This window comes from Miniopterus natalensis, chromosome 9 (genome assembly GCF_054644295.1).
Source record: "Miniopterus natalensis isolate mMinNat1 chromosome 9, mMinNat1.hap1, whole genome shotgun sequence".
NCBI lineage: Eukaryota > Metazoa > Chordata > Mammalia > Chiroptera > Miniopteridae > Miniopterus > Miniopterus natalensis.
Window position 1 is genome coordinate 20,498,046 of NC_142089.1, and position 14,965 is coordinate 20,513,010.

General features: G+C 46.6%; 1 protein-coding gene across 1 annotated transcript; it reads right to left on the reverse strand.

The window, feature by feature from the left end:
* Window positions 1-1,133: 1,133 nt before the first annotated feature.
* TRAPPC3 (trafficking protein particle complex subunit 3) lies at window positions 1,134-10,186 on the reverse strand. Its single transcript, XM_016218412.2, has 5 exons — window positions 10,089-10,186; window positions 3,729-3,826; window positions 3,391-3,490; window positions 2,146-2,328; window positions 1,134-1,683 (listed from the first exon to the last, which is right to left on the reverse strand). The coding sequence occupies exons 1-5, from the start codon at window positions 10,128-10,130 to the stop codon at window positions 1,564-1,566; spliced, it is 543 nt and encodes a 180-aa protein (XP_016073898.1). The 5' UTR covers window positions 10,131-10,186; the 3' UTR covers window positions 1,134-1,563.
* Window positions 10,187-14,965: the final 4,779 nt, after the last annotated feature.

Genomic DNA, 14,965 nt, shown 5'->3' on the forward strand with positions numbered 1-14,965 from the left:
ATAGATAAAATAAAATCAATGGAAACATATCCTCAGGTGAAGATATAAAAAAAAATAGTGAGCTTTCTTCCTTCTTGGCAGCCTAATGGAGCTGCAAGAGGCAGGTCATGTGCAAACTGCATCTCTTCCTGCTGTCCCCGAACCCTAGTCCTAACCTACACTGAGACACTCTTCAAGCACAATGCATCATTATTGGTCCTCACCTCAGTCCTACTAACCTTGGGGAAGGCCTGGAGGCCCCATCCTACCCCCACCCACCTCGCCTCCAACAACCTGAGTATTGAGACCTTAAGGCCCTAGATATCCTCAAGACAAGTACTACCAAACAAGGTCTGACAACCTCTGATCCCCCTAAACCCTTTAAAAGCTATCCTAAGCTCTGTAAGGCTAGTAGAGGAAGCCACAGGCCTGCTCCCCTCCTCTCACAATACTAACCAGGCATCATCATTAAGAACATGGGCTTTGGAGTTTGGCTGGGGCTTTGAACCCTACCATCTCCACTTACTAGCTGTCTGACCTTGGACAACTTGCGGCCTCCCCTCTAAAAATGGAATTATTGTGAATTAGATAATGCATACAAAGTATTCAGTACAGTCTGACACATGGTAAGCACACAATAAATGGTTCCCAACACTAGGGTTTACATGGTCTTTTTAAGCCAAAACCCCAAATTGGTGACCAAGAGCCCAGCGTAGTCCATTTTGATATGTCTGGGACAATGTCTGCTTCTAGATTTTACTACAGAGTAGACCCAAAATAACTCTTAAAGGGCCTAGTTTGCTCCTAGGTTTCCCAGGCTCTTTGGTCTGTGGGAAAAGTCATTCCTAGACCAAGTAAAATCAAGGCAGGACCCAGGAACTTAGTTGGTCCCCTCACCCCATTATAATAAAATTCCCAGGGCTGAGCAGAAAAAAAAAAACAGGATAGAATTGGGACTTCACTCAAGAATGTATCTTTATTGAAGAATTTGTAAGAAAAAAGGATGAACCCTCTGTAAAAAGAGGAGATGTTGCCTCCAAACAGCAGGGAGGAATGAGACCTGGGTGGCTTCCCAGAAGTCAGTGTTTCCAGCACGACTGGCTCCCCTCTCCCAGCAAGCACTAGATGTGTCCACTACCACCAGCAGCTCCCACCCACCCCTCCCCGCCTCTCCTCCCCACCCCACAAACCTGGGTACCTACAGCCAGGCGCCAATGGCTTTCTGAAGGCCCAGGGATAGATGTGCTAGGCTTGCCTCTTAAAGGGGTCAAAGTGGGTTTTGCTTTGGAAAATTCAAACAGGAATGTAAAATGGTTGAGCTCTTTCTAGTCCAACCAAGGATTACTACATCTATCCCCTCTGAAGGGAAAGGGAGCAAAGGGTTTCCCTCCTGAATGCACGCTTGTGGGGTAAATGGACTATGTCACAGTCTGCTCTTTACTAGCATGGAGAATGGAAACAAGGTTAGAAGAATATATAACATCCGTGTTAAAGAGTCACTGAGTTCTAGAGGGCAGAGGGAGCACTGAGGCTTTCAGATTCCAACCAGTACTCCTGCTGGCTACCCTGAAGTCCTGGGGACGGTCATTCCTCTCCAGCTGGGAGATTGTCCTCAATCCGCCTGATGAACCTCATCCGGATTTCTGTCACACCATCTCCTTTCAGGGTGTCCTGGACAAACTTGGCCTCTACAGCCATCTGGACCTGGGGGAAAGTGGGAAAAATGAAGGGGTGACTGCCTAGCCACAGCCTCTAGGGAACCACTGGGGATAGGGCTAGAATTGGCTCATCCACAATAGCCAAAAAAGGAGGCTGGTTTCCCAACGGACAAGATTGTCATTCCAATGTTCCCCCGTAGAAGGCAGTGGCCCTGAGCCATAAGGAGACTTAGTAAAGAACACACCCAAATGAGACTGTCACCAAATAAGTCAACATGGAAATGGATGGTGTGGTCTTTGGGTACTGACAGCACCATCTCCTAGTCTAGTAGGGACGATCATCACCACGTAGAGATGTACAGCGTGCGTCCTATGATCAGCAGCATCACCATCTCAGGCAGCAAAGCACTAGGTAAGCCAAAGGCCTTCTCTCTCTCCCTCTTATTCAAATATTTATCCAGTCCCTACTACATTTCAGGTGACCCAGAAGTTAAAGAGCTGTACTCACCATCTCCAAGGCTCCCCGCAACACCCCACACAAGAGATTGGAATAAATAAGGGATGAGTGGTTATCAGGAAGTTCCACAAAGTCCACCAAGGGGTTATTTTCCAAAATGAGGGAGAATTCGTCACCAGCTGGGCTCCAATTGGTGATGCTCGGAGTGATGCCCAAGTACATCTTGAATGCTACCTGTAAAGGGGACACACAAGAGCACTATGGGACGAGCAGTAGGGGCTGTACAATAGGGAAGGTGATGGGCTGGCAAAGGGGAACTAAGTGGCTCAGGAACTAGACTGTAGCTCTGCAAGACATTGAAGCTTTAGGCATTCAGGGCAAAAAAAAGGCATCCGTGCACAATTCCAAACCCTCTCTTTCAAGGCATCATACAATGAGGTAACAACTCGCTGTCTACCTGCACTTCTCAGTGGAAGGAAGCACTGACCTTCTAAGTGGGGTGCCTGCCCTGAACCAGCATCTGAGTGCAGAGAGGCCCAACCTTCCTGTCCTCTGTCTGTGCTGTCTGAGCCCTTCTTCTCGAATGGAAATACAGGTCACTGGGGCGGAATTACTCTGAAGATAGCCTTCCCTCTACCTACCCTCCCAATTCCAAACCCTCACAAAACCCTCACTGTCAACCCTCTCTTAGATTTGGGCAAGGCCAACATGTTGTACAACAGAAAGAACCAACCTTTAGGTAACTGACATTACAAAGCTATAGGTGTTTTATCATTTATTATTAATCCTATATTATGTAACACTAATATTAATAGCAAACATTTACTACACACACACATTAAGTGCATTCATTTTACGTGAATGCTCATGTTCATTTTTTCATTGACTCCTTACAACAACCCTGTGAGGAAACTCTTATTTTCTTCATTTTAAGGATGAGGTAACTGGTAATTAAAGAGATTAAAAGTAAGTTACCTAAGAACTAGTAAGTATTGCTGCCAGAATGTGAAGCAGGTTCTGTATTCTCAACCACCATGCTACTCTGCTACATCTTCACAGTTGAGATCTGGCTCTGATTTCAGTGGGGCTTTAATCCACAGGGGTGATCCCAACCACTCTTCCCTTTTTTATCATCTGTGCTGTTTCCAAACCACCAGGAGGGCTTCTTTAGCTCAAACAGCCGCCTAACTAGTCTTTTGGAATACTAAGGGCCTCTCTAAGGGAGACAGAGATAGTGGTAAGCTGTGCCTCCCAAAGACAGTCCTTTCGCATAGCCAACTGGCCCAGGATAATGACCTTGGCGATGACATCTGCAGTTTCCCGAAAGTCGTGGCACTTCCCCACATTTGACCGTGCCAAGAAATCTTCAATCAGCCGAACTCCAATGTTATAGCCCCTGGGAAGGAAATGAAAGAACAGATTATATTACAGGGTCTGAATGTCTTATATCTGTACATAAGGCTGTTGGTGGTAAAGGAAAATGGAGATAATTCCAAAACATCCCAATAAATGAGCTCAGTGGAAACCAAAATGTTGGTTATGAAAGAGAGGACCGTTCTGAACTCTAAGGGACCATGCAGGTTCAAGCACTAGGGAGGCCCACTCCTGCTGCTCCCACAGCGGAGCTCACTCACATTTTGTCCAGCTGTTTATTCACATCTTCATCATTTTCATAGTCCTTGCATAGTTGCGTGACCAGAGCCCCGTAAGTCAGGGTGAAGAGCTCAGAGCTCTAAAAGAGATTCAAAACGCAGTAAGGACCAAGGGGCACAAAAGAGAAAGTTTGGTGAGAATCTGGACTGGCTTCAATGCAACTGTCAGGATTCAAAAGAAGGTCACTTGTGTCTGCTGGGAGAGAATATCAGCCCCTGTGGAGTGGCCAAGGAATTTGCCTCAGAGTCAATGTGGCAGGGCTGCAGCCAGACCCACTAAAAACAGGCTGTAAAAAGCACCTCATACATTGAGCAGTCACTCTTCCAACACACCGAGGTGGAATTCTGCCAACCCAGAACCCCACTACAGCTACCAAGCCTAGGCTCCAGTTGCCAGGATCTAGTGTGGGAGCAGTAGTCATTCATTAGATCCTGTGAAAGACAGACCCAAAACAGACATTTACAAATTACCCTCTGTGTGTTAGCAGATGTGACCAAGAAGACTACCCCACACCTTAGAATGTCAGAGTATCCTGGCCTCAAGTTAAACTGCACCCCCAAGGCCCCACCCAAGAGCAGCAGAGGACCCAAGGAGTCCTCTCCACAGGGGATGAAATCCACTGCATGGTAATAACCCCTCTTCTAAGTCAGAATCATAGAAAAAATAATGTTCCTTTTGACACACAGCTAGAATGTTTCCAGAAAAGGGGGTAACTCTGAAAGGAATACAGTCATCTGTGTACTTGGAACACAATATTAACCTGGACTGATTTCTATTATAATCACAGTTAAAATCACAGAAACTCTTTCTCAGATAAAGAATCCTGTCACTTTCCTACCAAGAAACAGAAAAATGTGGAAGGTAAAAAGAAGTGCAAAAACCAAGACTAATGAAAGCAGCAGGTTGGGAGAAAGGCATTATCAGAGTTAAACAAAGTGAAAAGCATGTTAACAGTATATTTGGACCAATGGGTCACACAGATATGAGGCTAAAAAAAATCAAGACTGCCACTCAACCACTCCCTTCTGAAGGGAGGCCTGTCAAACTTGGAGCAGAACATCTTTGTCTTTAAGTGTTCTGGGAAGAAAGTCCAAGTGATGTTAAGACCTGGGCTCTCAGGACCCAGTGCTCCTCACCTCATCCCATGGCCTGGTGGTGAGGCTATTGCAAGAATAATAATGTGAATGCCTTTTGCTTACATACAGCATTCTGTTTTTCATCATCTCATTTTCCACCCCACAATAACTCTGTAAAGCAGAAAGGGCAGCAATTAATCTCATTTTAGAGATGAGGAAACTGAGACTCAGAATGGTTAAGTAATTTGCCCAAGGATACACAGCTAATTATTGACGAAAGTAATTTGGGGGGACAAAAACCAAGAGTTTCTAAGCCAGTGTTCACTCTATATACTGTTCCCCAAAACTGCAATATTAATAAACTCCCTTAGAACAAAACAAAATATTTAGCTGTACTAGGAAGTGAAAGAGAACCAGTTTCAGAATCAGGAAGCTCTTTGAACTAAACTAAAACAGTCAGATTAGGGTATCTCCAAGAGACCATTTACCAAATATGGCAATTAAGGAGAAGCTATTAAGGAGGAGAATGATTTTTTAAGTCAGGTTAAGGTTTGGCACTAGAATGGCTTGGGCATGAATGGATGGAGACAATCCAGCAGTAACCAGTCCATAGAATTGGCATCACTGCATTAAGTCAACAGAGCTTTCCTTCCATTATTAATGAGCCCTTGGAGAGAAACTCCAAGAGCCTCAGCCCACCATGATGCCAAGTAACAAGCATATCATGATGTTATCAAGCTCCTTATAAATGTAGCAGCCCCAAATTACTGATAAGAAAAATCGAGGTCCTAGATAGATCAGTCCATGGTTACAGAATCAACATGCCTAGGATCTGGGAATGGGATCCCTAACCCAGGCTCTCCACACCCTCTAATTTGCAAGTCTGTCTCCATCTTCAATTGTGAACCAAGCCTATTTGGAACAGTGTGCAACATAAATATATAACTTAAAGGTCTTCATACTTTAAACATAGGAATGGAGCTGTGGTATAGAAAAAAATCATTTAATGTTTACTATGTACCAGGAACTATTTAATTGGAGAGAGACAGATAATGAACCGAATAAATAAAATATATGGTTTGTCAGATAGTGATAAGTGCTGTGGAGGAAACTAAGCACAAAAGGAGATTAGGAGGTATTTATGTTCATGTCAGTTTTAAATTGGGTAGTCAGAGAAGGCCTCATTAAGGTGATATAAAAAAACTGAAGAAAGGATGAGCCACAAAGACAGTATCTGGATGAAAAATTCTAGGCAGCAAGTGAAAAGGCCCTGAGGTGGGAGTATGCTTGCCATGTCTGAGAAACAGGTAGAAAACTAGTGTGATTAGAGAGGACTGAACAAACAGAGAACTGGAGAGGAAGTCAGAGAAGTAAAGAGGAGGTTGCAGAGTCTGAAGACCTGGGTTTTCAGTCCTGTGACACTTTTAACACAAGGTCTCATGGGACCTTGAAGGTCAGCTATTCAATCAATCCAATATCTTCACTGAACATAGGCACCACATTCTCCTTCTCAACAGAAACATGAATCTCTTCTGCAACACTTCTACTTTCCAATTGCTTTAATTATATTTAATAACAATGGTCATTAACATTTATAAAACTCCCAGAATGTCTTCAGTTTCTCAATGATCCTCATAACAACCATGAGAGAGGTGAGCAGAACAAATATTACTTATCCCCATTTTACAGGTGACAGGTTAAGTAACTAAGACCCAGTCTTTTAAAAAAATTTTTTTTTCGTTTTATCCCCATTAATTTTAGAGAGAGGAAAGGGGGGTAGAGAGCGAGCGAGAAATATCGATGTGAGAAACATGGATGAATCGGCTGCCTCCCAAACATGCCCCCACCGGGGATTGAACCTATAACCCAGGTACATGCAGGAATCGAACCCTAGACCTTTCAGTGTGCAGGCTGATGCTCTAACCACTGAGCAATACCAGCCAGGGCCAAAGAGGGAGATTTTGAATCAACATAAAGAACTTTATGTTGCAACCAATAAGGCATATAGAAAGAATATTGGGTTTGTAGACAGAAGACCAGTTCTGGGTCTGAATTTGCCACTAGCTAGATGTGAAACTTTAGGTCAGTCACTTCACTTTGCTAAACCTCAATCTCCTCACATAAAAACAGTTAACAGCAGAATCTATCATGCCAATCACAAGGTTGCTGGGTGGACCTAATGAGGTAATGGACTTAAAAATGCTTTCTTTGCAGACCAAGAAATCATAGGAGTGGTTTCACACTGGCATAGCCAGTATAACCTCCAAGTACTTCTCCAAGTACTTCAGGCACAACCTGAGCAGAAGAAGCTAAGCCAAGCCCTACACTCAGGTGAGCTACTGCACTTGATGGTTTCCAGAAGGCTTTTTAGTTAGCACCCCAAACATCAAATCTCCTTAAGGGGGCTGATTTTTGGAGCTAATGCTCCAAGAGTCACACTATTTTTGTCAACACAAGTAATCTAGTGTGACTGCCCCAGAATCCAAACTCTCTTCCTCTCCAGCCTCCTGTCATGGAGATTCTGAGTGCTGCTATTAAGTAGTAATTCACCTGAGCTCTGGAGAATAGAGCAGCTGGGATTGGGTTACTAGTAACACAACACGAAAGAAGGGCAGGCCTGACTGTCCATGAGATTCAAAAACCAAACACTATACAGCCACATGAAGGCTAATATCTTTACTAATAAAAATGCTAGCTGACATTTACTGTCAACTGTGTTCTTAGATGCAGTTTCACACTGCTCACTTTGCATGCATTATCTACTTCAATTAGTCCTCAGAACATCCCTATGATATAGATACTACTATCTTTTAAATTTACTTTAAAGCTGGTGAAACTGATGCTTAGGATAATGAATACACTTGCCCAAGGTCACACAGCAAGTAAACAGTGAGGTCAGGACTCAGTCCCAGACAGTGCTATACTCTTGTGTTGGTACTTCCCTGACTCTCTCAGAGAGTATGTGATTTTCAAATTAAGGAATAGGCCTTCATCTCTGCATTTCCCAGAACACCTAGCACAGAGCTTTGCATATAGTTGTGACTCAAGAAAAGTCTGTTAGACAAATGGGCTGTTTCTGTTTGCACAGACCGAAAGGAGAAACCTAGTTACTTGGGCATATTAACTCTTCAAGTCTTGAAAGGTTTCAGTGAAAACACAGCACTTAGAAGACGACTGCAGAAGATCGAGCTGATTGGGAAGATGGAGAAGAGGGCTGCTAGAGGTGAGGACTCCCACAAGCAGAGAGGGAAGGATCATGTGAAAACCAGGTGGCTACAAAGAGGATCATGTGACAAGCCCCAAGCAGGTACCAGTAGGAACTGAATGAGAAGACCCACCATTCATTCATTCAATAAATATAGACTGCCTAGTGCCAGGTGTCATTCTAGGTGCTGAGAATGGAGCAGTGAACAAAAATTCCTACTCTCATGGAGTTTACATTCTCATGGAGAAGACTAAAAGTAAACATGATGTACATATATAATTTATAATGAAATATTTAAAACAAAATAGACAGAGCTATGAAGAAAAACAGTAGAGCAATAGAATCATGTGATCAGGGAAGGCCTCTCTGAGGACCTGACATTTGAGTAATTGTGCATGAAGTGAATTTCTGAGGGAAGGGAGTTCCAAGTAGCAACAGCAGTTGCAAAAGCTTTGAGGCAGGAGTATGCTGTTGCCCCTCCATAATTCCCCTTTCAACAAAGCTGACTGAATACTGAGGTTAGAGGTGGAGACTGCAGGTTCCTACTGAAGTGGTATTAAAAATTTCAATACTGATTTCAGGTTAAAAAACAAAACACAAAAAACGTACAAAATAAGAGCAAGTTATGAAAACTAAGTGGGAAGACCTCTCATATCTGCTCATATCTTAAGAAACGGAGGAGGAAACATTTACCATGCTCCATGCATTTTACACTGAAATCTCATTTAATCTTAGGTGGGCATTACTGTCCGCATTTGATAGATAAGGAAGCTGAGGATCAATTGAGAAAGACAGAATTCCAACCAAAGCCCATGCTTTTTCCCCTACAGGACAGTTTCCTAGTTTTCAAAATATTCTTTTTCTTCTTTAAGTCTTGGTATTTCCTCCAAAATAGGAATTCTTAACCTGTAATCCATGGAGTATCTTCAGGGGGCCCACAGTTCCCCCAAAATGTAAGTAAATGACTATGTATATGCTTTTCTATTTAGTATTTCTGGGGAGAATATCATGATAGGTATGATCAGCTTCTCAAAAGGGTCTGAGAGAGAAAAAAGGTAAATCCTACTCAGGAGTAACAGGGCCTCCTGCAGCACATTTTTTGGTGGCTGTTCCTGGTATAAAAATGCAAAGGTGTGAGGGAAGTTTAATCATCCCCCTCTAGAGCCAAATGCCAACAAAAGACCCCAGATTTGCCCAGTATGCAAATCTGGATACTCAGTTTTTAAATTGGAAAACAAAGAAAGGCAACATGGGAAATTGTGGAGGAAATAAGAATATGCCAAAGAAAAGGAATACTTGCCAAGAGGTCCCCTTACTTTGGAGAAAAATGTCATCTACCTTACTTTCCAGGCCCAGACGCCATCCACAGGCAGACTTTATGGGACTCTGCGGTGTCCCACTATTCCCAGGTCAAGGAGGGAACCTCCCCCTACCAGAGGGGCACCACTGATTGCCTACTCTGGCGCACCTCTTACTCCACAGAATAGAAAGTTCCTTTCTGGCAAGACCAGTATCTGAGCATCCCTTACAATGCCAAGGCAAGCGTGCCAGACAGTATGGCCTAGTAGTCTGAAGCATTAGCTTTGGAGGTGGAGAGACAGGGGTTCGAATCCTAATTCTCCCTAAATTTGGGCAAGTTACGTAACCTCTCTGAGCTGTAAAATGACGATATCATCCACCTGAGAGATTTTGAGGATTAAGTGAGGTGATATACGGAAAGCGGTTGGCCCAGCGCCTATCACAAAGGAAGAGCAATAGGCGGTAACTATTGTTATTACCGTCGTTGCCGTCGGCCTCGCACAGTGGCACTGCTGCCCTCAGGCCGCGGGGAAGGGGTCTCTGAGCCACTCCAGCGGCCCTCCAACCAGCCTCAAGCCCGGGACGCCCCCGGGGTGCCTCTCCCCCTCAACCCACCAAGCAGCCTCCTCCTTCCTCCTGCGGAACTAACCCCCTCTCCGAGCCGAAAGGAGGACCCTTTCCCAACGGCGCCCCGCGTCCGACCCCTTCCCCAGAATGCCTCTCTCCTGCCCCGCCCGCCGAAGTCACACGCTCCGAGTTACCATTTTCTTGCTCTCGGTGCCACGGTTCGCCTGCCTCGACATGGTGCCGGCCGCCCCGACCCACCCCGACACAGGCCCACTAGGCTACCCCCTTCTGACAAGGTCCAACCCAGTCACGGCCCCTCAGCCTTCCGGACTGGCCGGCACCGACTCAACGCGCCTGCGCGGCCTGCCGCGGGGCACCACGGGACTCGTGGTCCGACCGACGAGAGTAGCTCCCCACCCACCCCATAAACGTCGGACTACAATACCCAACAGGCCTGCTGGTAACACCGCCCCTTACCCCCGCTGGACTACAACTCCCAGAGTGCTCCGCGCGCAGCGAACGTGCGGAGCCTGTCTTTCCCTAGGCTGCATACTAGCCACTGGGTGGCGCCCGCCCCTTACGGTAATCCTGTACCATCCACACACTTCCTCCCCACCCACAGCCCTGACTCAGTTATGCTCCGCAAATTCCTCTCGGAAAGTCCCTGTTTCCACATAGTTTCTTATACTATTGCTGCAACTCAGAGCTAGAAGACCCCAGGATGTCCCAAAAAACTAGCAATAGCTCACATTCATTTTTTTTTTTTTTTTAAATATATCTTCATTGATTTCAGAGAGAGGAAAGGAGGGGGAGAGAGAGAGAGAAACGTCAATGATGAGAGAGTCATTGATCAGCTGCAGCCCGCAACCTGGGCATGTGCCCTGACCGGGAATTGAACCCCGATCTCCTGGATCCTAGGTCAGTGCTCACCCGCTGAGCCACGCCCGGCCGGGCAGCTCACATTCAAATCTCTCTTCCTCACTACAAAAATATTTAATGAACACCTACTATGTGTAAAGCATTTTGCTAGTGGCTTTCTCTTCAAACTGCCACCTGTCCCCAAACGCAGCCAGCATCTGCATCCTACTACTTGTGACCTCGTGATGGAATATCCAGTGTATTTTATAAAGTTCAGGTCACATTCTTCTGGCTTCCTCTCTTACAACAATTACACTGCCTGGCTTCCAGAAAAGATCACCAGTATTGGTGGCAGCCAGTCCTGGGTTATAATTCCAGTTTTGCCATTTTAGGCAAGTTATTGAATTTCTCTCAGTTGTTGTGAAGACTGGTGAGTGGCGTATGCAGAGCACTTGGACGCAAAGTAAGTGTATTCCCTTTCTTCTAGCCACTTTCAAAAAACACAGCCCAACAAACAGGCCCCAGAAACACCAGGGGAATGTGCTGGCCACACCCTCACCAAGGGGAAGTCCTACAGTCCCTGACCAGAGCTCTTTGGTTTCAGCTCCAGCAATTCCCCCCTAGCTGGTCAATTCTGAGGGGCAGGGCTGGAGTAGCTGAGCACCCACTCCTTAAGTAGGCCTAACTCTGCAGAAGCTGCATTCTAGCTCCTAGACTTTATCTGACAACCAGCCTGTCCAGACTTGAGCCAACCAGGCTGGGGAAGACTGGGGGGCTCAGGCTGAAAGCTAGTGCGCAGGATTCCCCTGGTCTCTCCCTCAGGGTGCAGGACAAATTATTATTATACCCTGCTCCCTGTGGCACAGACATTCTGGGGCCTCCCTGGAGGCAGTGCTCCTTGACTCTCCCTCCTGTGTCAGTGCCTAGGGGAGAGGGCCAAGGGCTGAGGGTTGTGGGAAGGAACATGGGGGGTGGGGGCAGGGAAAGCAGGGGTCAGCTAGCCCCCAGAGGCCAGCACAGCCAAAGAAGAGCATCCCGAATTCCCAGGAGAGAGGACAGCTGAGGTGAAAGCCGCAGTTGGCTGGCCTGTCTCTTGGTCTGGCTCCTCCCTGCCGGCTGCCTTTGGCTGCCCACAGAAACTTGAGTCACAGTCAGGGCCAGCCGCCCGACCCCACCCAGCCTGCTGTCAAGCAGGGAGGTTCTGGAGAGCCTGGAGGTGGAGCCTTTCCTTGCCTGTCTTTCAACCTCTGAGATTCTTCCTCTGTCTGTGATTCCTCCTCTTTATTTATTTATTTTATTCCACTTCTTGGCATCTTTTTCTTTGGGACTCTTCGAAGTGTCATCAGTACTGAATTAAGGGTGGGCAGGGTCCATCGCAGGCTGATCTATAGGGTCTCCTGGCTTACATAGGAATTTAAAGGCTCCTTATAAGCCTTGGCCAGGTAGCTCAGTTGGTTAGAGCTTCATCCCCATAAGCCAAGGTTGTGGGTTTGAACAGCCAGTCAGGGCACATACAAGAATCAACTAATGAATGCATAAATAAGTGGAACAACAAATTGAGTTTCTTTCTCCCCCTTCTTCTCTCAAATAGATTTTTAAAAATAAAAACTTTAAAATAAATAAAGAAATAAAGGCTCCTTAGGCAGCGACTCCAAGGGCTGTCAGTAGAGCTCCCATCATTTTCCCAAATCCCAGTTCCTCTCCACCACCCCTCAGGGCCAGGACGTTTAGGAACACTAGGCACTCCATCTCCTCCCTAGAAAAGAACACAGCAAGGACAACTTCCCATCACTAGGAAGGGCATTAGACAAGGACCTCTTCCCAGGAATCCAAAGGGTTGAACATATTTAGTCTTGGATCTGAGTTTCTGCCCCTCCAGTCCCTCTCTGTTCTTCTGCTCCTCAAGAGCTGGAGGGAGGGAGGCCTTATTGCAGCTGGTGTCACCAACACCCTTGAGGGCATTCTCCACCCCCAGCACCAGGGAGTGGGCCCTAGAGGCCATGCCCCCCCCCCCCCAGAAAAGCAGCTGGATTGGAGATCCCTTCATGCAGTAGTACCTTGGGGGTGGGGCAGGAGGAAAATCTGTTGTCAGTTCTTCCCTGATGTCCCTGCCCCCGGTGAGGCCCCTCCCACTTCCTACTTTGAGGGTGTGAAGGCAGCCTCAGGGCCTTGGTCCTGATTCATATCCCTTTGTCAAATCTCCCAGTGATTCCCTTCACCCCTCTGCCAGGTTCATCCTGGACCCTGCTTCACCAAACCTAGGAGGCTGTATAAACTCCTGCCCTCCCTGGAAAAGGGTCAGAAAGGAGACATAGTTCTGATCCCCATTCTGTGACCTATCCCGTGCCTTCCCCTCCCCCCCAGCCCAGCCAGTGGTGAGACTAACAGCTCATTCATGCCTGTTTCTGTAGAGGGGGAGAGCACTTCCCTGGGCCCTAGGGCAGGCACTTGAGAGGCCACAGAGTTCCCTGCGCTTCATCTAAGAGGTTAGGGCATCCTGTTGGAGCTTTAGCTCTCGATGTTGCAAGTGCCCCCACTTGCTTCTTCTCTGGGATGTTTAATATTTGGGGGGACCATGTGGGAGCCCTCAGGCACTGTCACTTAGTCCCAAACTCAAAGAGAGACGCTCACTCTAAACCATCTCAGAGGCCTAGGCCTGGCATCTGCCAGGGATCCTGGTCAGTTGTGGGGAGAATGGAGAGAAGTCCATCTGTCTCTTCTGATTGCAGCAATCACAGGACACTGGTGCTCTGCAAGCTCTGTCCTCCCGGTACTCACTGTGGATGGACCCCTCAGCATGCAGGAAGCTGTGCCACTAGCATCTTGTGAAGGAGTGCAGGTGCCTTACCCTCAATCTAGGGAAGGGTTCCTCAACCTTGGCACCACTGAGGCCTGATGATTGTTCTGGGGGCAGTCCTATGCATTGTAGGATGTTAAGTGGCATCCCTAGGATCTAAGCACTGGATTTCAATAACAGGCTCAGTTGTGACAATCAAAATTGTCTCTAAACATTGCCAAATGTCCCCTGGGGGGCTAAATTGCCTCTGGTTGGGAATCACCGATGGGAGGCTAATACCATACACCATCTCTACAGTGAGTACCACAAAGTCAATCTCAGATCTTTAAATACAACAGAGGATTTCCAGTTCTATAGCACTGCTCATCCTTCCCCTTCTGAAGAATCTTCAACAGCCAATGAGGGTATCTCACTACTCCCACCTAGATGTTTTTGTCCCTGCAGTCAGCTCAAGATCAGAGATGGGGGTGGGGGAAGATCCATTGCAGAGGGCTCTCCCTGTTGGGTTCTGTTCGTGAATTCTCCTGAGTCTAGTCACTGCCTGGCTCAGGGTGGGCTTTTTCATCTCTGGACGATGCAGGCCTTGAGACCTCTCAGACCTTACAAAGGACAGCCTTCATCCCCATCATCCACATGACCTCCTCACCCTCACCCTGCAGATGGGATAACTGACAACAAAGATGTGGGATCTGCTCCTCATCATAATTTGGTTTTACCTTTTTAAAAAAAAAAAAAAAATATATATATATATATATATATATATATGTTTTTATTTATTTTAGAGAAAGAGGGAGAGATAGAAACATCAATGAGAGAGAAACATCAACATGGATGCCTCCTGCATGATCTGAGGATCGAGCCCGAAACCCAGGCATGTGCCCTGACCTGGAATGGAACCAGTGACCTCCTGGTGCATGGGTCGACGCTCAACCACTGAACCACATTAGCAGGGCTGCTTTTACCTTTGAAGCCCCATCATCATCGTGTTTATTTATTAGGTATTTCCTATACACCAAGCTCTATGCTAAGCACCTCATCTTCGTTACAGTATTTAACCTTTACAACAACAACCCCAGGATACCTCATGGTACCATTCTTTTCCTGACTTTATAGGTGAGCAAAGTGGGCTTCAGAAAAATTAAGACACTAGCTTAAGGTTGCCAGCTCTACCTGCAGGCCTTCTATCATCCTCTTCTAATGATTTTGGGCTGGAGGAGGAACTATGCCTTCCCCATCCTCTCCCCCAGAGGGTTCAGGCCCCCAACTACTCACTCCTCCCAGGTTGCCTGAGACCCAGACCCCTTTGTTCTCCACCCTCACCCCTGAAATGGCTGCTCTCTGGAGCTTCTCAAAGGAAGGAGACACTGGCAGGAACGGGGGGTAGGAGGACGACATCTCACTGGGCCTAATCCCTGG

Bases quoted from the DNA above. Each gene is read 5' to 3' on its own strand.
- TRAPPC3 (XM_016218412.2), bottom strand. From the start codon at position 10,130: ATGTCGAGGCAGGCGAACCGTGGCACCGAGAGCAAGAAAATG. The intron at 3,491-3,728 runs GTGAGTGAGCTC...TTTCCTTCCCAG, and splicing joins AATAAACAGCTGGACAAAAT to GGGCTATAACATTGGAGTTC. The intron at 1,684-2,145 runs GTGAGTACAGCT...ACTTTCCCCCAG, and splicing joins TGCGGGGAGCCTTGGAGATG to GTCCAGATGGCTGTAGAGGC.